This window comes from Argopecten irradians, chromosome 4 (genome assembly GCF_041381155.1).
Source record: "Argopecten irradians isolate NY chromosome 4, Ai_NY, whole genome shotgun sequence".
NCBI classification, from domain to species: Eukaryota; Metazoa; Mollusca; class Bivalvia; order Pectinida; family Pectinidae; genus Argopecten; species Argopecten irradians.
The window spans coordinates 21,743,455-21,766,292 of NC_091137.1; the positions used below are offsets into that span (position 1 = coordinate 21,743,455).

Here is a 22,838-nt window from a genome sequence, read left to right on the forward strand (position 1 = left end):
TTTTACCTCGACACTTTAATGAATAATGTTTGCCTATGGGATGACTCATTATCACTTGAAATTATTGAGTCACATATGGAAGCTTGATATAGTGGTCAAAATGTGAAGTGCCAGATTGACACACAACAAGCAAAAATTTTGTTGCGTCGGTGAACCAAGATCTCAAATTAATAGATGTCTTGCTGACTACATGTTTCTGATATCCTGATTATATACCTGGGGTATATCATTATTGAATAAATATAGAGCAAAATTTTGTTCAGAAGTATCGATAATCTTTCAATGAAACTGGCCTTAATATTAATATCATAAGAATAAACGTTTTCCCACTGTACACAATGTTATACAATAGTTATCAGTGCTTATATTAGATATTATAGCATGTTATTTTCATTAAATTATACATTGTACAACAAAATGTTTATCTATGTAAGATTTTTCAGGCATATCCAGAACACTAATTTCCAACAAAAGAGTCCCAATCCCACAAAAAAGAAATGAGACCAGGACTTCTATAGGTGATCGAGTCCCGTAAATACTGCTGTACGGTACAATGCATGGTAAACAAAGCATTGAAAATCTATCATGAGGTTTGCCAAGGGTTGGATACTGAGGAAATCCCCCTAGGGTTTTGATTTTGTTGTCACACAGTCATAGGTAGGGAAAGATTCTTTTCCTCCCATATGCAAAAGAAAAACATGAGATAATAGCCTAAAACAAGCATTTTCTCCACGCCATGAACATGATTCTGTCGACTGAACGTCAATATTGATGACGTCGTATACAATGCATACTAATTACCGCATGAAGTGATGTTGTCACATGATTGTCTCAAAAGGTTAGCATGCACAATCTGTCATACCCTAGGGGTTAACAAAGAAATATTTTCTGCTACACTAAATGAAGGTAAAGTTCGCCGATTTGAAAAACTTGGTAGCCCTTGCTTGTCACAGGCCCAATATCAGGTCTCTAGGCCTCTTGGTTATTGACAAGAAGTTATTTTAAGACTTTTGTCTTGTTGACCACTGTGATTTTAAATGAAGGTCAAGGTCATTTATTTGAAAATTGAAAGCCCTGGATTTCATCATGCTATAGTCCCAATTTCAGATCTCCTACTTTTGAAAAAGTTGCTTAAAGGGAAATTGACATCAGCTGGCCCCTTGGCCGGCTGACATGTCACGACCAAAGCTCATGATCACTTGTCCTTTCGACAGGTGAGCTAGTAATGATTACGACTATAGGTTATGATCTCAGGAATCTATCTTGACTGTCAACAATGATTATGATCCCAGGAATCTATCTTAACTGTCAACAATGATTATGATCCCAGGACTCTATCTTAACTGTCAACAATGATTATGATCCCAGGACTCTATCTTAACTGTCAACAATGATTATGATCCCAGGACTCTATCTTAACTGTCAACAATGATTATGATCCCAGGAATCTATCTTAACTGTCAACAATGATTATGATCCCAGGACTCTATCTTAACTGTCAACAATGAATATAATCCCAGGATCTATCTTAACTGTCAACAATGATTATGATCCCAGGAATCTATCTTAACTGTCAACAATGATTATGATCCCAGGATCTATCTTAACTGTCAACAATGATTATGATCCCAGGAATCTATCTTGACTGTCGACAATAAATGTTTGGCATAATCATGTCACTGGTAGAAATTTGCCAATATTTTGCAGTAAGTCACCAGCTCCAAAACATCCTCTTAGATGTAGAAAAACCCTTCCTTTATCACTTTTTCTTTCCCTTTGCCTTTTTTGGTTGAGCATATTTTGCCTCCAAGTTAGCGAAGAAATCATCAGCTTGAGCAGCTCGTCCCTTTTGTTTGCTGAGTATAAGGGCCTGTAGGGAGTCGTTAGCCCCTATTCCAAGGCTTTTCTTCGCCTCCTCAGCTTCCTTTTCCTCAGCCTGGGCCTGCAACAAGCCAAACAAACATCTACAAAATCAGAGTTAGTCAAAGATGAGTGTCAGCTACTACAGTTAGTTTCATAAGCAATTCATGCATTATTGCAGGATTAGTCATGCAGCAGGAACGCTTGAATCAGACGATTGATCCCTGTAGAAAAAGCATTTGTGGTAAAAGTATTCTGAATTAAGATTTTCTAGTAATTAATCAAGCATGTTTATTGAACTCTGGTTCCATTTACAGGTGGAACTAATATATCTGTAGTATTACATAGAGGATCTTACATGAGTGGCTATGTGATATGGAATTTATCAAATGAGTTCAATAATTTGGTATGCCACCAGCCTTTAAACTACCTGTGACATCACAATAGTGTTATTACATATATGTGTCTTATGATATTTATGACATGGCCTTTATGGCTAGTTATGTGATAAACCATGTTTGAGATATTACTTTTATATTTCTTATGTAGAACACCATTGTGTAACAATAACAAGAGGCCCAGAATGCCTGTAACGTTCACCTGGGTTTTTTTTCTTCAGTAATTATCACAAAGATTCTTACAATTAGAATAAATAGCAAAATTGAGTCCAAAATTTGTTTAATTTTGAATCGCAACCATATAATGATGCTATAGATACCATACAAATATGCTATCAAATACATAGAGAGTTCGAGAAAGTAATTTTTATGAAAAGAGTAGCCTTATTGATCTTTTTGGCCCCACGTCTAAGGCCCCGGCGGGTCAGCCCTATCATTTGTACAATTTCAAATCACCACCCTATAAGGATGCTACCATTGCATTAGGAGTGTTCTTCCATGCTTAGTTGCAGAGAAGAAGTTGTTTATATGGAAATAGTCAAATTGACCCCTTTTGAACCCACCCCTCAGGCCCCGGGGGGTCAGTCCCATCATTTGTACAATTTTGAATCCCCACCCTATAAGGATGCTACCATTGCATTAGAGCATAATCCCATGTTTAGTTGCAGAGAAGAAGTTGTTTATATGGAAATAGTCAAATTGACGACTTTTGACCCTGCCCCTCTGGCCCCCGGGGGTGGGTTGGGGTTGGGGGGGAGGGTCACTCCAATCATTTGTACAATTTCAAATCCCCACCCTATAAGGATGCTACCATTGCATTATTATTGCTATTCAATGCTTAGTTTCAGAGAAGAAGTCATTTATATGGTAACAGCCAAATTGAGCCCTTTTGACCCCGCCCCTCAAGCCCCCAGGGGGTCAGCCCCATCATTTGTACAATTTTGAATCCTCACCCTATAAGGATGCTACCATTGCATTATGGATTCTATCCCATGCTTAGTTTCAGAGAAGAAGTCCTTTATATGAAAATAGCCAAATTGAGCCCTTTTAACCCCGCCCCTCAGACCCCTAGGGGGGCAGCCCAATTGTTTGTACTTTTATGAATCCCCACCCTATAACGTTGCTACCATTGCATTATGAGTGCAATTCCATGCTTTGTTTCAGAGAAGAAGTCCTTTATATGAAATAGCCAAATTGAGCCCTTTGGCCCCGCCCCTCAGGCTCCCAGGGGGTCAGCCTCATCATTTGTACAATTTTGCGTTCCCACCCTATAAGCATGCTACCATTGCATTATGAGTGCTATCCCATGCTTATTTTCGGAGAAGAAGTTGTTTATATAGATAGTAGCACATAAGGATGCTACCAGTCAAATTTTGTTGAAATCTGAAATTTGAAAAAGATCCCTTCAGTACTTTCTGAGAAATAGCGGTAACAAGAATTGTTAACAGACGGAGGGAAGGACGGAAGGACAACGAACCACGGATGAAAGGCGATTTGAATAGCCCACCATCTGATGATGGTGGGCTAAAAATAAAAAAGCCTAAAAATATAGGCAGGTTTAACGGACTATAGACCTGACTACATGTACTTTGCAGTAACACAAGCGCACAAATTATAAAATGGCTTCCAATGCAACAGAATAATTGAAATTACTCTTTCCAATTAAAGGGTTAAGCTTCCATGTAGCCCACTTAGCTTTTTGGGAAGCCAATACTTGTTTTTACTAATGGTTAGTTAGAAGATGCTCCAGCACTGATAGCTCAAGAGCCTATAATAATATTTATCATTTGCACAAAAATAGACGTTTAATTGTGTATATGTCAAATTAACACAAAAATACATTATATGATTTGTTTTCCTTTTGTTGTCTGCGCAATCAAAACTTCAATTCATTCCCTATAGGGCATAGTGCCATGGATTTTTTTTCAGGATGCAATTACTTATTTGAAATACATTTATTCTGAAGAAAACAAGAGGCCCATGGGCCTTAACGGTCACCTGAGTTCGGATACAGAATAAAACAAAGACATATAAACACTATATATTAGCCCACCAGGCCCTTGAAGTAAGTCATGATCTTATAAATTTGACTTTTTGATCTATGTAAATTATTTAGTTCCATCAAATCTGTGAATTCAGAAGATTTTTGAAATTTTAGCAATTTTGACCCCTTATGGCCCCACCCCTCTGGCCCCTAAAGGTCAGCTAGGACCAATATTGATGCTACCTCCAGCTAATAATTCTAACCCAGTTTGACTAATTTCCCATGAAAACTAAGCAAATAAAGTTCATAAATGAACTATAGTAAACTTGACCACTCCCCAGGGAACAACTTGAGACCCCAGAGTCATAGAATTCACAATTTTTGAATCCCTTGAGACCTTTCCATCTGTGAAGAGTATTTGATACTACCAGTTCCAGAATTTCAGAAGAAGAATTTTAAAGTTTTAACCTATTTGACCCCTTATGACCCCACCCCTAAGGCCCCTGGGGGTCAGTCATGAAAAATTTGTTAATATAATTCAATGGCCATTTCATAGGGATAATTCTGATAACATTTGACAAATTTCCTATTTCAAATGACCAAATAATGCTTAAAAATGTGTTTTCCCTACATAAACTATAGTCAACTTAACCCCCTCCCCAGAGGGAAACCTGAGACCCAAGGGCCATGAAATTCACAATTCTTGTAAAGAGCCTTAAAACCTTTCAATCTATGAAGAGTATCTGTTTCCATCAAATCTGTGAATTCAGAAGATTTTTGAAATTTTAGCCATTTTGGCCCCTTTTGGCCCCGCCCCTCTGGCCCCTGGGAGTCGGTCAGGACCAATATGGATTTGACGTTAAAATGCTATTTCAGGTTAATAATTCTAACCCAGTTTGACTAATATATCCTATGAAAACTAAGCAAATAATGTTCAAAAATGTATTTTATACTATATAAACTATATAGTAAACTTGACCCCCTCCCCTGGGAGAAACTTGAGACCCCAGGATTATATTATTCACAATTTTTGTAAAGAACCTTATGAACTTTCTATCTATGAAGAGTATTTGATTCTAACAGTTCGAGAATTTCAGAAGAAGATTTTTGAAGTTTTAGCTAATTTGACCCCTTTTGGCCCCGCCCCTAAGGTCCCAGGGGGTCAGTCATAGAAAATTTGTTAATAGGATTCAATGGCCATTTCATAGGGATATTTTTGATGACGTTTGACTAATTTCCTATTACAAATGACCAAATAATGCTCAAAAATGTGTTTTTTTTTTCTATATAAACTATAGTAAACTTAACCCCTACCCCACGGGAAAACCGGAGACCCAAGGGTCATATAATTCACAATTTTTGTAGAGGGCCTTGAGACCTTTCTATCCATGAAAAGTATTTGATTCTACAATATCTGTGGGTGGAGAAAAAGGTTTTTCAAATTTTAGTCAATTTTACCCCTTTTGGCCCCTCCCACAGCCACCTGGGGGGTGGGGGACATATAATTCACAATTTTGATTGGCCTTATGCCATAGAATGTTTATGCAAAATTTCATTGAAATTGCTTCAGGGGTTTCGGAGAAGAAGTCGAAAATGTAAAAAGTTTATCATCGCACGGCGGACGACGACGGACAAAAGGCGATTAGAATAGGTCACCATGAGACTTCGTCTCAGGTGACCTAAAAAAGAAGCTAAAACTTTGCAATGATGGTAATAGTGTAAAATTAGTAAATTTTGATTACTGAAGAAAAATACAAATTTATTTGCTCCTGTTTTTAAAAGATAAAAAATTACCATTCATCTTTAATTGTTCAAAGCGGATGATATAATAAAGATTTTGTTAATAACATATTAAACATTCTTTACCCTCCGTTTTCTTGATGCATTTTTCTTTTTGTTTTCTTTACTGAATGCATCAAAGTCAGGGACTTCTTTTTTTTTAATTAAGTTCTTGATGATTTTTCTAAATCGTGGCTCATCGTCGATACTAGAACACATGATATGCTCCATGATTTCATCCATATCTCCCTCAAAAGTAAGGTAAACCTGTTTCAGATCAGTCTGTTCTTCCTCCGAGCCTGAGACGCAAACAAAAATATTTATCATTTTACAACAAAATACGTGTACATGTACTATAATCTAACTTCAAAGTTAAATGTGCCAAATTTTTCATACTCCCAAATCAAGATAAGCTTTTAATATGTTACTCATCACCAAAAAATACAAACATCTTGAGAATTACAGTACTTTCAATGCATATGTTTTAATTTTGCAAGGTCAAATAAGAGCTGAAACTTAATTTTGAGAGAACATGTACTGCCAAAAATCATTATATTTACGTACATGTATATATTAAGTGAAGAGAAATGAGTACATACGGTCAGATCATGAAGTCAATTTGCTGACTACCATTTCATTTCACATTTTTACAGTGTTATTAGTAAATGTAATGTCAATTTTACAATACATAATTTCTGTGTTGTAACTTAAATTTTTAAGGCATCTGAAGCCATTTGAATGATTATTTTACAGCATAAATCATCAAAACTTATGGTTTTTGATATATAAATGAAGAAATATAACATTTCATAATTTTCGCCCAGTTTCAGCACAGTTTTATCCAGAGAAAACCCAATGTATTATTGTATCGCAGATGACCCAATACACATCCACACCTTATCAAGGAATTACCATTTAATCCATGTAATCCCATTTGGCTGGGTTGTCAATACCAAACATTTCTTATTCAGTAGATTCCGTCATTACACAGCCACTTATGGTTTGTTAAAACTATTCAGTCTGACTATATTACTTGATTGATCAAATATAACATTATATCTTGTTGTCAAAAGCTATAGATACACGTACATTACACTTGCATACACATTAAATCACTATATATAGCAGACATATTAAGAAGACTAATTATAAATCAAAGTTTTTAGATTGAGCATTCTAAGTTAGGAATTTATCTGTTGAAATTATAAATGTACAACCAGTTTCAGTAAGTTGTAAACAAATTTGGTGCTTTGTGATTATCCTCAAGCATGTCAAGATGCATTGATCTGTTTGCATAGTAAGTTATATAAAGAAAAATGGCTTAGCAGGATTTCATACCTGATAGCTTCCATTCATCTCAAACTTTTTGAAATAAATGTAGTGTATACCAGAACACACGTACATTGTATTACTGTGGTATGTTGATCCAATTACATCACCTGATGAGTTACCTCCCCTAATATGTTTAAGTTATATGTGCCATCAATGGGCAAAATAATTGGGGGTTTTTTTCTTCGGTATAATCTATTGACAAACATAAGGTACCGTATGATGAATCAAGCTGTGAAAATCATTAAAAGGCATATTAAACAACCTATGATGCCTTATAAATATGATATGCGTTACAACATTTTGAGCTCTTAAAATAATTATTTGTCTGTGTAGAATTAAAACCTGTGAATTGTCAGTATTGCAAGAATCAAAATGACAATATTGTTAACTTTTAGTAGCAAAGAAGATATTAAAAGCTCTTTCTGATTTGTCAGTATGAATAATATAACATTTGTATTTTTTTTAATACCTGTATTAAAACCTTAATGTTTTAAGGTAACACATTTAGTTTAACACTTGATCCAGCTATAGTTAGGATTCTATGTAGATTTACCTGTTGAATATGTCAATAAATATGTTGATAATAGAATGGCCCTTAATTAAGTTTATTTAGCTAACAAGAATTCATACCTTTGTACTTCATCTCAAAATGTTTAATGTCCTCCTCTGTAATTTTTGGAAACAGTATTCTCCAGTAGTCAACCCAATCTCTGTCCTCCTGTATACCATCCTCGTCATCAACCTCACCTGTATCAGGTAACATATTTCACATTATCCATCATCAGTTCACCCTTCTGAAATCATGATAAGGCTATACAAAAAATATTTGTGTTTTCGGTAACCAGATTAAATATTGTAAATTGTATTACAACAAGAGGCCCAGAGGGCCTGTATCGCTCACCTGGTTTGTAATGCCAAGTTATGTTTTGAATACAGGTTCATTATTTCTTTTCTAAAGGAATTTAAATATTTACCTCTATTTCCCCTATCAGTTCCCGCCCCTCCTGCCCTTGGGGGGGTCAGAGTCAAAATTTATACAAACTCTTGTAAAAGTTGGTCACATTCTATGCAGAAGTCTAGGACAAGTAGTGATTTATAGGATTTACCTGTAATTCCCCTATTGGGCCCCGCCCCTCCTGCCCCCGGGGTTAGAGTCAAAATTTATACAAGTTCTGTTCCCCTTCCCCAAGAATGTTTGTGGCCAAATGTGGTTACAATCCATGCAGAACTCTAGGACAAGTAGCGATTTAAAGGATTTACCTCTATTTCCCCTATTGGGCCCCGCCCCTCCTGCCCCCGAGGGGTCAGAGCCAAAATTTATACAAGTTCTGTTCCCCTTCCCCCAAGGATGTTTCTGGCCAAATTTGGTCACATTCCATGCAGAACTCTAGGACAAGTAGCGATTTAAAGGATTTACCTCTATTTTCCCTATTGGGCCCCGCCCTTCCTGCCCCCTGGGGGTCAGAGCCAAAATCTATACAAGTTCTGTTCCCCTTCCCCCAAGGATGTTTGTGGCCAAATTTGGTCACATTCCATGCAGAACTCTAGGACAAGTAGCGATTTAAAGGATTTACCTCTATTTCCCCTATTGGACCCCGCCCCTCCTGCCCCCGAGGGGTCAGAGCCAAAATTTATACAAGTTCCGTTCCCCTTCCCCCAAGGATGTTTCTGGCCAAATTTGGTCACATTCCATGCAGAACTCTAGGACAAGTAGCGATTTAAAGGATTTACCTTTATTTTCCCTATTGGGCCCCGCCCTTCCTGCCCCCTGGGGGTCAGAGCCAAAATCTATACAAGTTCTGTTCCCCTTCCCCCAAGGATGTTTGTGGCCAAATTTGGTCACATTCCATGCAGAACTCTAGGACAAGTAGCGATTTAAAGGATTTACCTTTATTTTCCCTATTGGGCCCCGCCCTTCCTGCCCCCTGGGGGTCAGAGCCAAAATCTATACAAGTTCTGTTCCCCTTCCCCCAAGGATGTTTGTGGCCAAATTTGGTCACATTCCATGCAGAACTCTAGGACAAGTAGCGATTTAAAGGATTTACCTCTATTTCCCCTATTGGACCCCGCCCCTCCTGCCCCCGAGGGGTCAGAGCCAAAATTTATACAAGTTCTGTTCCCCTTCCCCCTAGGATGTTTGTGGTCAAATTTGGTAACATTCCATGCAGAACTCTAGGACAAGTAGCGATTTATAGGATTTACCTCTATTTCCCCTATTGGGCCCCGCCCCTCCTGCCCCCTGGGGGTCAGAGCCAAAATTTATACAAGTTCCGTTCCCCTTCCCCCAAGTATGTTTCTGGCCAAATTTGGTCACATTCCATGCAGAACTCTAGGACAAGTAGCGATTTAAAGGATTAACCTCTATTTTCCCTATTGGGCCCCGCCCTTCCTGCCCCCTGGGGGTCAGAGCCAAAATTTATACAAACTCTATTCCCCTACCCCCAAGGATGTTTGTGGTCAAATTTGGTTTCAATCCATGTAGAACTCTAGGACAAGTAGCGATTTAAAGGATTTACCTCTATTTCCCCTATTGGGCCCCGCCCCTCCTGCCCCCGAGGGGTCAGAGCAAAATTTAAACAAGTTCTGTTCCCCTTCCCCCAAGGATGTTTCTGGCCAAATTTGGTCACATTCCATGCAGAACTCTAGGACAAGTAGCGATTTAAAGGATTTACCTTTTTTTTCCCTATTGGGCCCCGCCCTTCCTGCCCCCTGGGGGTCAGAGCCAAAATCTATACAAGTTCTGTTCCCCTTCCCCAAAGGATGTTTGTGGCCAAATTTGGTCACATTCCATGCAGAACTCTAGGACAAGTAGCGATTTAAAGGATTTACCTCTATTTCCCCTATTGGACCCCGCCCCTCCTGCCCCCGAGGGGTCAGAGCCAAAATTTATACAAGTTCCGTTCCCCTTCCCCCAAGGATGTTTCTGGCCAAATTTGGTCACATTCCATGCAGAACTCTAGGACAAGTAGCGATTTAAAGGATTTACCTCTATTTTCCCTATTGGGCCCCGCCCTTCCTGCCCCCTGGGGGTCAGAGCCAAAATTTATACAAACTCTATTGCCCTACCCCCAAGGATGTTTGTGGTCAAATTTGGTTACAATCCATGTAGAACTCTATGACTAGTAGCGATTTAAAGGAAATGTTGACAGACAGACGGACGGACGGACGACGGACGGACGACGGACGGACGGACGACGGACGCCGCGCCATGACATAAGCTCACCGGCCCTTTGGGCCAGGTGAGCTAAAAATTGTGCCTACCCCAAAACTTTTTATCAGATTCATCAAGCCAACAAATAACAACCTAAAATATTTTTTGTATCGCACAACAATAGGATTTTTTGGTATGTTTAACATTCTGCCAAAAGATACTATGAATCAAATCCATAGTCTATTTTAAATTATATTAGAATAAATTTTAGTTTTGTCATTGTAGAAAAATAAAATGAAGAGAAAAAGAAATGTTTTAAAGTGTGCTTCTGGAAATGCATTTAATATTTTATTTGGCATGACATTGAATTGAAAGGGAAACAGATCAAATCATCACAGCAAAGTATATGTCACACCACTAAATATAATGTTACTAGTTAATGTCTAAGCATTATATTAAGTTTACACTTCACCTTTGGCTTTATCTTCTCTAGCTATTCATTTATCTAAAACTGCTTGAATGCGCATTGTATATATTATTAAGTTCATTTGCACCTGTCATTGTTTTGTTCTATATTAAATGTAAATAGAATAAGTAACTTTGAAACTAGAATCCTGTAAATTCAGTTTGAAATCTTAGCTTCAGAAGAAAATTTTGGAAACGATAATCCTAAGCATTTGAAAGTCTAGCCATATGTGTATAGGTAAATCCACAGGGACCTGGCACGAAATTTTTTAACCAACAGTATACATATTTTTATTATAGTATCAAGGGTATGAACTCGATGGTCGAGAAAAACGGACCTATTTTTTTTAAAACCGTGATGATTTTAATAAATGGGCTCTACACAACATTGACGTACATCTTACCTTAAAGAGAAATAATTTATCTTTCCATTGAGTGCTTGATGAACAAAATTGGCCAAGTATTGACAAAGTTGTGGCTTTACGAATCGGAAAATTTACGAAAAATATGCTAGGTAGACATTTCTTTGTCCCGTCGAAATGTCGTCTCGCCTCTAATGGGTACCTCAAAAACCAAGCCAAAATCACAAAATCTACACTGGTGGTGATAAACAGTACCCATAACTGTTCATCCACAATCTTATTTGGAGGTGTCATGACCAGTACTTTGTAGAAACTCAATTTAAACAACTTACTTTAACCATCACCGCCATGTTCATATGTTCTTCAGAACGCTTCTTCATTTTACCGACAAGCACAACACCACATAATTTGCATAATGCAGTCACGATTCGTAAAATCGGGAAGCATTCCGAGAGAAAAATGAACATGGCGGTGATGGTTAAAGTAAGTGAGCTACACGATGTTTAAATTGAGTTTCTACAAAGTACGGATCATGACACCTCCAAATAAGATTGTGGATGAACACGGTTATGGGTACTGTTTACCACCACAAGCGTATATTTTGTGATTTTGGCTTGGTATTTGAGGTACCCATTAGAGGCGAGACGACATTTCGACCGGACAGGAAAATGTCTACCTAGCATATTTTTCGTAAATTTCCCGATTCTAAAAGCAATAACTTCGTCAATACTTGGCCAATTTTAGTCATCAAGCACTCAATGGAAAGATAAATTATTTCTCTTTAAGGTAAGATATACTTCAATGTTGTGTAGAGCCCATTTATTAAAATAATCACGGTTTTAAAAAAATAGGTCCGTTTTTCTCGACCACCGAGTTCATACCCTTGATACTATAATATAAATATATGTATACTGTTGGTTAAAATTTTTTGTGCCAGGTCCCTGTGGGTTAATCAGTATTTACGGATTGCAAGATGAGAGATTAAAGTCTAACATTTTAAAATTAAACTGTTTTGTACTATATTTAGTAACCTGTTTCATCATAAACTGCTCTCTTCTCCTTGTCTGATAAAATGCTGTAAATTTTGCCAACTGTCTGGAATTTTTGTGTCGCTTCTTTCTTCTCTTCTTCCTCCACACGATCAGGATGGACCTTCAGTGACAGACGATGGTATCCACGTTTAACTGTAACAGAATTCGAAATTTCAATTATATTTAAAAAATACAATGAAAATCAACCTTTAAATTTGGAATACATACATGTACATGATATGGTATAGTGATCTAGAGTAGGACGTAAATAAATGCCATGTCTCATTACTTTCTTCTTCCTCATTTGACTCAACCAGGAATCAGGGGGTGGATGTGATTTCGTGCTCATACCAGGAATTATTTATTACTGATTTCTCACCAATCAAAGAAGCTACAATAACAATAATTTTGGTATAGTTAGATTTTAAATTCAATTGTAGCAGACTTTAATTGTAAATAATGTGTTCGCCTTCTATAGCTAGTTTCCCACTAGAGGTAATTTCCCTTTAGCTCAGTCGGTAGAGCGGCGGACCAGAAAGTCCCGGGTCGCAGGTTCATGCCTGTCTGGCATCATTGAATCAGGGTGAGAGTATACATGTAGCTACTGATGTAGTAGAAAAGATATCACCTTTTATCTCCTTTCTGCTAACACTTGATAGGTAATTAAATCACAACATTGAATTTTATTTGATAAAATGTCCCGGGTGAGAATAGTGTGCAGTCAACCAGCTTGATGAAACTGTGAGCCCAGATTTATAAGGGATGGCTTGTGGTCGGTCATGTAAATCAGCATATCCATAGGGGCTGTTTATGGTTTTGTAAACATATGATAGCCTACGCCTTTGCTAAAACCAAAAGTAGATGTTTGTCTGTTTGTGACATTTCATTCGGTTCATCTGTTCATATTCAAAACTAATCCCCAATGAGATTCCTCCTCTAGACTCTTTTATATTGGGACGTTTGATAGATGTCTCTCGTCCGACGAGAGACATCTATCAAATGTCCGAATATAAAAGAGTCTAGAGGAGGAATCTCAATAGCAGAAACATATATACATATATATGCTTCTGTCAATAGGGATTAATTCAAACAGGTTGGGGACCATCCCGTATATGCAGGATAGTCCTGCATTTGAGTAACAGTCCTGTATTTGAGGGATAAATTTGTTACTCAAATGCAGGATAATGTGAAATGAAAATGGATAAAGTTGTTTTAAAAATTTGTATCATAAAAAGGGCGTCATCATTTTCAGATACCCATATAACTAATTGAAAACTTTATGTATTTGTTTATGAACTATTGAATTCTATTATCTCACTTTGTAATAAAGTGACAATTTAGGTACTCTCCATAGACAACAGTGTATAGCCATCAGGGAAATTTAGTGCAAATGTCATGGTTGATTGACTTTTACCTGTGTTCTATTTTTAGCCCCATAGTAAGCAATAGAGGTGATTTTGTTTGTGACTTTTACAAACATTTAGATGATGAAATTTGTTTCCATTTGAGCAATAATGTGGAAAGTTGTATTAGTGATGATGCCATATAAAAATTATGATGCCCTTTTTTGATGACAATGTTTAAATCAACTTTATCACTTTTCATTTCATAGAATCCTGCATTTGCGTAACAAAATTATCCCTCAAATACAGGACTATTACTCAAATGCAGGACTATCCTGCATATACGGGATGGTCCCCAACCTGTCAAAACCAATGACAAATAATGCGATATTGGTTAGATAATTCAGTACATTTACCTTCGGCATCATTTGCCGTTTTTAGCACTCCGATGATTTTATACAAGTCATCTGTGCCAAAACATTCTCGACATGTTTCTAAAAAGCCTGGCATTCCGATGATAAGTCGATGATCAACAGTGGTCAGGTTGGTGCTGATGTCGTGAAATCCGCGCTAAATTTGGATCGGAGTAATTTAACTTCAATATTAGAGAGCGAAATCAAGAGAAGTAACTGTAGAACATGTATTAACCAATATTACCTCCCTTGAACTATTTATCACTATATTTGTCGCGGACGATTAAAACATTGAAAAGAAACACCACTGCTGATGTTCATTGAATTTCAGATCAACATATCGTAATTATGACAAACTTTTGTAGATTCATTTTGTGTTACCATGTTGACTGATTTTTTTAAGAGTAAATTTATTAATAATTTAACGTGAAAGGGGTCGGGTAGGCCTAAATACATGTACATGTAGCCTACCCTCGAAAACGATGTCAAAACTGAACTGTTACTGTAGGCAGTCCTCCAAAATGTTTGAAACACATTTATGTAAATTGATATTTGATTTTCTGAATATGTGATATTTTGATATCACACCTGTTATCAGCTAGAGGGCCGAAAGTGACAAATCACATGCCTGTATCTCTAGAGACATAGAGACAGCAATGCCCAACTTCAAAGTCACACATTAGTACAGTCAACTACAGTGAACCGTTATTGAATTATTTCGATGTAGACTACAAGCATCAAACGACCAAACTACTTTCTCGTCTGTTGTCTTGCGCATACAATGTACAGAGCCTTCACTTTTATTATATCAACGATCAAAGTTAGCAGTGACACTTGTAGTTCTAGCACGGATTAGATGCGTTAATTTGCGATCCGAATGTAGTTAATATTAATTCCTCAAAGCATGTTGGTTATGCCAGAAACATATACACATAAAGCCTAGGGTACATATGTATAGACTACATGTTTCGGGTATGCAGTCTGGATCTATTAAAGTTTTATGTGCCGTATTTTTCATAGTCACGAATCAAGAAGAGCTTTTAATATGTTATTTAACTCCAAAAGTTACCAACATTTTGAGAATTACAATACTTTCAATGCATTGGTTTTAATTTTACAACTACAAAAAAGAGCTGAAAATGATTTTTGGCAGTGCTGCCAAAAATCATTATATTAACATCTTCAGTGTAGTGAAATGAGTATATACGGTCAAACCATGAAGCCATATTGTTGTGCCCAATTTCATAGCACATTTTTACAGTATTATCAGAGATTTAAATAGTAATGATATTTAAATCTCTGGTATTATTAGTAATTGTAAAGTGATTCTTGAAGGTACGTTTCCATCTAAGGCATAAAAAACAAGCATTTTACAGTACATAACCTATTTGTTCTAACTAACGTATATAAGGCATTATATATATGTGTCTGTCCATTTGAATGATTTTCACAGCTTCATTCATTAAAACTTATGGTTTTGAATAGATAATTGAAGAAAATATAACATGTCCAAATTTTCGGCCAGTTACGGCACATATAACTTTAAAGTCCCTTGTGATGAATCTGGATGCTTTCCTGAGGATGCGTTCACGTTTGTTGATGTTACTGCTTAAATTGGTCTCAAAATACTGAGTCTTATTCCAGTGTCGAACGTACTAGTGTTATATGCAGTTCTACAAGTGATTCTCGGAATATGTTGTAGACGCGCCTTCTCACAAAGTCAAGCATCGAATTGGCTTGCTTGTAGATGTTAATGACGTGAGTCCTCAGTCGTCTGCAAAGAGACGGACACTAGATGATACAATGTCAGGCAAGTCGTTAATATGACATAAGAATACTGATGTACCGAGTACTGGGTCCACTGTTGACTTAGAAAAGTCTAAAATGACGATGTCAAGAAGAACCTCTAAAATTCCAGGGATCTGGGATCATGCTGTGGTGATAGTCGACACCATCATCCGACCCACTACACCACAAAAATGAAGCGCAAGGTATATCAATACTCCAAGGCCAACTGGGAAAAAAACAGAGAAAAAAATGTGATAAAGTATCTGAAACCATCGGCACACAATTAACTGCTGTAGATAGTGCTAAAGTGTTTTGGTCATCATTAACTTCATCACTTCAGAAGGAAACGAACACTCATATACCATCTGATTGTGTAAGGGAGAACAACTCCTCATCCTGACGACCAACGAACTCAGGCGGCGTAAACAGTACAAAGTATAGAGGCAAAGCCTGCAAAACTAAGAACTATCGTCACTTTCAATGTGAGGGTAAACGTGCATTCAGACGAGCAGAATGGACATATGTGAACAACGTGATACAGGATGGTATTTCGAACAACAACAGTAAACTGTGTTGGCGCTACATCAAGTCCAAAAAGCAAGATAACACGTGACCTTAAAACGTGAAGTACACTTGGTAACTGACAGCAGGTCTAAAGCTGACATTCCAGTCAAATAGTGCAGCTATGTATTCACAAGAGCTGTCTGTAATATATTACCACCAATAAGAAAATGGTTCCACAGCAGCTCGGAAGCCTTAACCATCGATACAAATGGAGTGGAAAAGCTACTAAGGAACACCCATTCCTCTAAAGTTCAAGGGCCTGAAAACATTCCCAATTTGGTAATCAAGGAATGTGCACACCAGTTAGCGCCAGCAGTATCATAAATCTTCCAACGATTAGTAGACACACGCGAGCTCCCCAAAGACCGGACCAACATAGCCTCTATATTCAAGAAAGAGGATCGCCACTTTCCGGAAAACTATAGACCTGTTTCCCTCACTTCAGGGCTGTCCAAGCTACTGGAGCACATCATACACGAAAACATTTTTTGAAAGCCAAAACATTCTAACATCGTTAAATCATGGATTCCGATCCGGTGTAACGTTGAAAATGGACCTCCGTTGAAAATTGACTTCGGGTCATTTTTACAATATTTTGTGACCCTTTCAGCAATGTATAGCAATTGCGTTAACATTCCAGCTGCAAAGACTGATAGACATAGAAATTCAGTTTTTGTAAGAGCAATTAAATATTGGAATGACCATATCAGCCATAAACAACTTTAACTATGCTTACATGATATACACACAGTACATTAACAACGAAACAATGCTAAGGTGAGGTAATATCAATGTCAGAGAAGACAACAAAGTACGCCAGATCTATTCTCACAGGTTGCAATTAGAGAGAATTACAATTGGGAGAACCATAGATTTCCATAGATTTAATTGCAAATCTCGATAAAAGGTCACTATCACAGACGATTTAGATTAACCATACAAAGTACATCCCAATTTGGAAAGTGATGTGATGTTAAGAAATTAAAGGAAAACAAATCTTAGCCACAAGTCAAATGAGGACACAGATGTAAATAATGAAAAACTCTCTTCTATGATAACCTTTAATGTAATATCTTGAATGAGTCAGCTATGTTTACATGTAGCTGCACAGCTAGTGGAGATACGGGTAGTAATAATCTTTCACATGACATGAGCTTCGAGGTCATGATATAAGACCACGCTGTCCTTATGTCACATAAATATGTTGGGATAAAAGTCACAAATACCAACATAAAACGTAAGTACAATTTATAACAGAAAGTTTGTGCAGTTAACATGTTAATATTGTTTAGATTAACTTGGCCGCAGTGTCAAATTAGATCGTCTGGTTGTAGCAGATCCGAATGGAGTCCAGAGTATATATTTAGTACACATTTTTGTCAGTATTTGTAATCAATTATGTTCAAAGAAATTATTCTAGCTGACGTATATAATTCTGAAAGGAGAGTATATCCCAGATATTTCGATCATATTTAGATTTCAATATTGTTGACATCAAAGGAACTCACACTGTATATACCTTACAATGTATGCAAAAAACATGCGTTTGAGATTACATGTACAAAAATATAATGAAAAAGTAGTTTCCGAAAATAGTTTTTGAGACATTCCCCAGTTATGACAGTGCCATATCCAAGAAAGGTAGTCATTTTTTTGCTCTGCTTGGTTACCTTCCACTGGTCGACGACCTATATAAAACACGGGACTTGACATACGTGCGTCATTCTAATCATATGTTGCCTCGACGACACATGCCCCGGTATTGCAGATAACATTGCCAAACTGAAAATAAACAATGCATTCACATGACAAGGTTTCATTGAAGTAATATTATCAACTAGAACTCAAAATATGTCCAGTCCGAGCTACTGAAACACTTCATTTTAATATACACTAGGGTTTACACGTACATGTACAAGCGTGTATCCTTGGTAGTTCGTTCGGGACATGTGGTCACGTGCACGTGGTCAGTTGTGCACATCGAGTACGATAATATACAAATGTACGTTGAAATATGTGGACAGATTATTCATTGGATTTCTATTCACTTGTGTTGAAATTTGTTTGATAAAACAAGCCGCATACAGCTTTACAGGTAAGGGCTTTGTTTATGTATTAGTAGATGTCACACAGTGAACAACTGCTAGATGTATATGCACGTGCGTTTAACTTTAAAGAATTTAACTTACCTGTACGATAAATATAAAATCGTTTCAGGGTACGAGCGCACGTGTGTTGATTCACGCGCTTTATATACTGTAGGGGTTGGTAAGCGCGTAGGAATACTGGTAAAGAGAAAAACAAAAATGGATGTGCCCGACATGGGAATATCTCATAAACAAAACCAGCAGAAAGGTACTACGATACATCAGACTATGGATATACCAGTAGAAGGGTACTTCTATTCATCAGACTATGGATGTACCAGCAGAAGGGTACTACGATACATGAGACTATGGATTTACCAACAGAAGGGTACTACGATACATCAGACTATGGATGTACCAACAGAAGGGTACTACTATACATCAGACTATGGATGTACCAACAGAAGGGTACTACTATACATCAGACTATGGATGTACCAGCAGAAGGGTAATTATATACACCAGACTATGGATGTACCAGCAGAAGGGTACTGCTATACATCAGACTATGGATGTACCAACAGACTATGGATGTACCAGCAGAAGGGTACTACGATACATCAGACTATGGATGTACCAACAGAAGGGTACTACTATACATCAGACTATGGATGTACCAGCAGAAGGGTAATTATATACAACAGACTATGGATGTACCAGCAGAAAGGTACTACTATACATCAGACTATGGATGTACCAGCAGAAGGGTAATTATATACATCAGACTATGGATGTACCAGCAGAAAGGTACTACGATACATCAGACTATGGATGTACCAACAGAAGGGTACTACTATACATCAGACTATGGATGTACCAACAGAAGGGTACTACTATACATCAGACTATGGATGTACCAACAGAAGGGTACTACTATACATCAGACTATGGATGTACCAACAGAAGGGTACTACTATACATCAGACTATGGATGTACCAGCAGAAGGGTAATTATATACAACAGACTATGGATGTACCAGCAGAAAGGTACTACTATACATCAGACTATGGATGTACCAGCAGAAGGGTAATTATATACATCAGACTATGGATGTACCAGCAGAAAGGTACTACTATACATCAGACTATGGATGTACCAACAGAAGGGTACTACTATACATCAGACTATGGATGTACCAACAGAAGGGTACTACTATACATCAGACTATGGATGTACCAACAGAAGGGTACTACTATACATCAGACTATGGATGTACCAACAGAAGGGTACTACGATACATCAGACTATGGATGTACCAACAGAAGGGTACTACTATACATCAGACTATGGATGTACCAGCAGAAGGGTAATTATATACATCAGACTATGGATGTACCAGCAGAAAGGTACTACGATACATCAGACTATGGATGTACCAGCAGAAGGGTACTGCTATACATCAGACTATGGATGTACCAGCAGAAGGGTACTGCTATACATCAGACTATGGATGTACCAGCAGAAGGGTACTGCTATACATCAGACTATGGATGTACCAGCAGAAGGGTAATTATATACACCAGACTATGGATGTACCAGCAGAAAGGTACTACGATACATCAGACTATGGATGTACCAGCAGAAGGGTACTACGATACATCAGACTATGGATGTACCAGCAGAAGGGTACTACGATACATCAGACTATGGATGTACCAACAGAAGGGTACTACGATACATCAGACTATGGATGTACCAGCAGAAGGGTACTACTATACATCAGACTATGGATGTACCAGCAGAAGGGTACTACGATACATCAGACTATGGATGTACCAGCAGAAGGGTACTACGATACATCAGACTATGGATGTACCAGCAGAAAGGTACTACGATACATCAGACTATGGATGTACCAGCAGAAGGGTAATTATATACACCAGACTATGGATGTACCAGCAGAAGGGTACTGCTATACATCAGACTATGGATGTACCAGCAGAAGGGTACTGCTATACATCAGACTATGGATGTACCAGCAGAAGGGTACTGCTACACATCAGACTATGGATGTACCAGCAGAAGGGTAATTATATACACCAGACTATGGATGTACCAGCAGAAAGGTACTACGATACATCAGACTATGGATGTACCAGCAGAAAGGTACTACGATACATCAGACTATGGATGTACCAGCAGAAAGGTACTACGATACATCAGACTATGGATGTACCAGCAGAAGGGTACTACGATACATCAGACTATGGATGTACCAGCAGAAGGGTACTGCTAAACATCAGACTATGGATGTACCAGCAGAAAGGTACTACGATACATCAGACTATGGATGTACCAGCAGAAGGGTACTACTATACATCAGACTATGGATGTACCAGCAGAAGGGTAATTATATACACCAGACTATGGATGTATCAGCAGAAGGGTACTACTATACATCAGACTATGGATGTACCAACAGAAGGGTACTACTATACATCAGACTATGGATGTACCAGTAGAAGGGTACTTCTATACATCAGACTATGGATGTACCAGCAGAAGGGTACTACTATACATCAGACTATGGATGTACCAGCAGAAGGGTACTACTATACATCAGACTATGGATGTACCAACAGAAGGGTAATTATATACATCAGACTATGGATGTACCAACAGAAGGGTACTACTATACATCAGACTATGGATGTACCAACAGAAGGGTAATTATATACATCAGACTATTGATGTACCAGCAGAAGGGTACTTATATACATCAGACTATGGATGTACCAACAGAAGGGTACTACTATACATCAGACTATGGATGTACCAACAGAAAGGGTACTATATACATCAGACTATGGATGTACCAGCAGAAGGGTACTACGATACATCAGACTATGGATGTACCAACAGAAAGGTACTACTATACATCAGACTATGGATGTACCAACAGAAGGGTACTACGATACATCAGGCTATGGATGTACCAGCAGAAGGGTACTACTATACATCAGACTATGGATGTACCAGCAGAAAGGTACTACTTTACATCAGACTATGGATGTACCAGCAGAAAGGTACTACTATACATCAGACTATGGATGTACCAACAGAAGGGTACTACTATACATCAGACTATGGATGTACCAGCAGAAGGGTACTACTATACATCAGACTATGGATGTACCAGCAGAAAGGTACTACTATACATCAGACTATGGATGTACCAGCAGAAAGGTACTACTATACATCAGACTATGGATGTACCAGCAGAAGGGTACTACTATACATCAGACTATGGATGTACCAGCAGAAAGGTACTACGATACATCAGACTATGGATGTACCAGCAGAAAGGTACTACGATACATCAGACTATGGATGTACCAGCAGAAGGGTACTACGATACATCAGACTATGGATGTACCAGCAGAAGGGTACTACGATACATCAGACTATGGATGTACCAGCAGAAAGGGTACTACGATACATCAGACTATGGATGTACCAGCAGAAGGTACTACGATACATCAGACTATGGATGTACCAGCAGAAAGGTACTACGATACATCAGACTATGGATGTACCAGCAGAAGGGTACTACTATACATCAGACTATGGATGTACCAGCAGAAGGGTACTAGATACATCAGACTATGGATGTACCAGCAGAAAGGGTACTACTATACATCAGACTATGGATGTACCAGCAGAAGGGTACTACTATACATCAGACTATGGATGTACCAGCAGAAGGGTACTACGATACATCAGACTATGGATGTACCAGCAGAAGGGTACATGACTATGGATTACATCAGACTATGGATGTACCAGCAGAAGGGTACTACTATACATCAGACTATGGATTTACCAGCAGAAGGGTACTACGATACATCAGACTATGGATGTACCAGCAGAAGGGTACTACTATACATCAGACTATGGATGTACCAGCAGAAAGGTACTACGATACATCAGACTATGGATGTACCAGCAGAAAGGTACTAGGATACATCAGACTATGGATGTACCAGCAGAAAGGTACTACGATACATCAGACTATGGATGTACCAGCAGAAAGGCACTAGGATACATCAGACTATGGATGTACCAGCAGAAAGGTACTACATACATCAGACTATGGATGTACCAGCAGAAAGGTACTAGGATACATCAGACTATGGATGTACCAGCAGAAAGGCACTAGATACATCAGACTATGGATGTACCAGCAGAAAGGTACTACGATACATCAGACTATGGATGTA

At 38.0% G+C, this 22,838-nt stretch overlaps 2 protein-coding genes across 5 annotated transcripts in view; one reads left to right on the forward strand and one right to left on the reverse strand.

Annotated features, from left to right (window-relative positions):
* Nucleotides 1-18,692, reverse strand: LOC138320953 (dnaJ homolog subfamily C member 9-like). Of its 2 annotated transcripts, XM_069264282.1 has the most exons (6): nucleotides 18,660-18,692; nucleotides 18,141-18,252; nucleotides 12,363-12,515; nucleotides 7,984-8,100; nucleotides 6,109-6,320; nucleotides 1-1,942 (listed from the first exon to the last, which is right to left on the reverse strand). In XM_069264282.1, exons 2-6 carry the CDS (start codon nucleotides 18,181-18,183, stop codon nucleotides 1,760-1,762), a joined length of 708 nt encoding a protein of 235 aa, XP_069120383.1. In that variant the 5' UTR covers nucleotides 18,184-18,252; nucleotides 18,660-18,692; the 3' UTR covers nucleotides 1-1,759. The 2 variants fall into 2 exon arrangements, with proteins under 2 accessions (XP_069120383.1, XP_069120382.1); XM_069264281.1 differs by lacking the exons at nucleotides 18,141-18,252; nucleotides 18,660-18,692 and adding an exon at nucleotides 14,122-14,305.
* Nucleotides 17,606-22,838, forward strand: part of LOC138320952 (lysosomal proton-coupled steroid conjugate and bile acid symporter SLC46A3-like) — a 13,115-nt gene continuing 7,882 nt past the window's right edge. For 2 of the 3 annotated variants that reach the window (XM_069264280.1, XM_069264278.1), the window contains exon 1: nucleotides 17,606-17,707. The gene's annotated coding sequence lies outside the window, so the exon portion shown is untranslated. Of the gene's footprint in view, nucleotides 17,708-18,351; nucleotides 18,566-22,838 lie in introns of those variants that run through there. The other variant, XM_069264279.1, reaches the window with a different exon arrangement.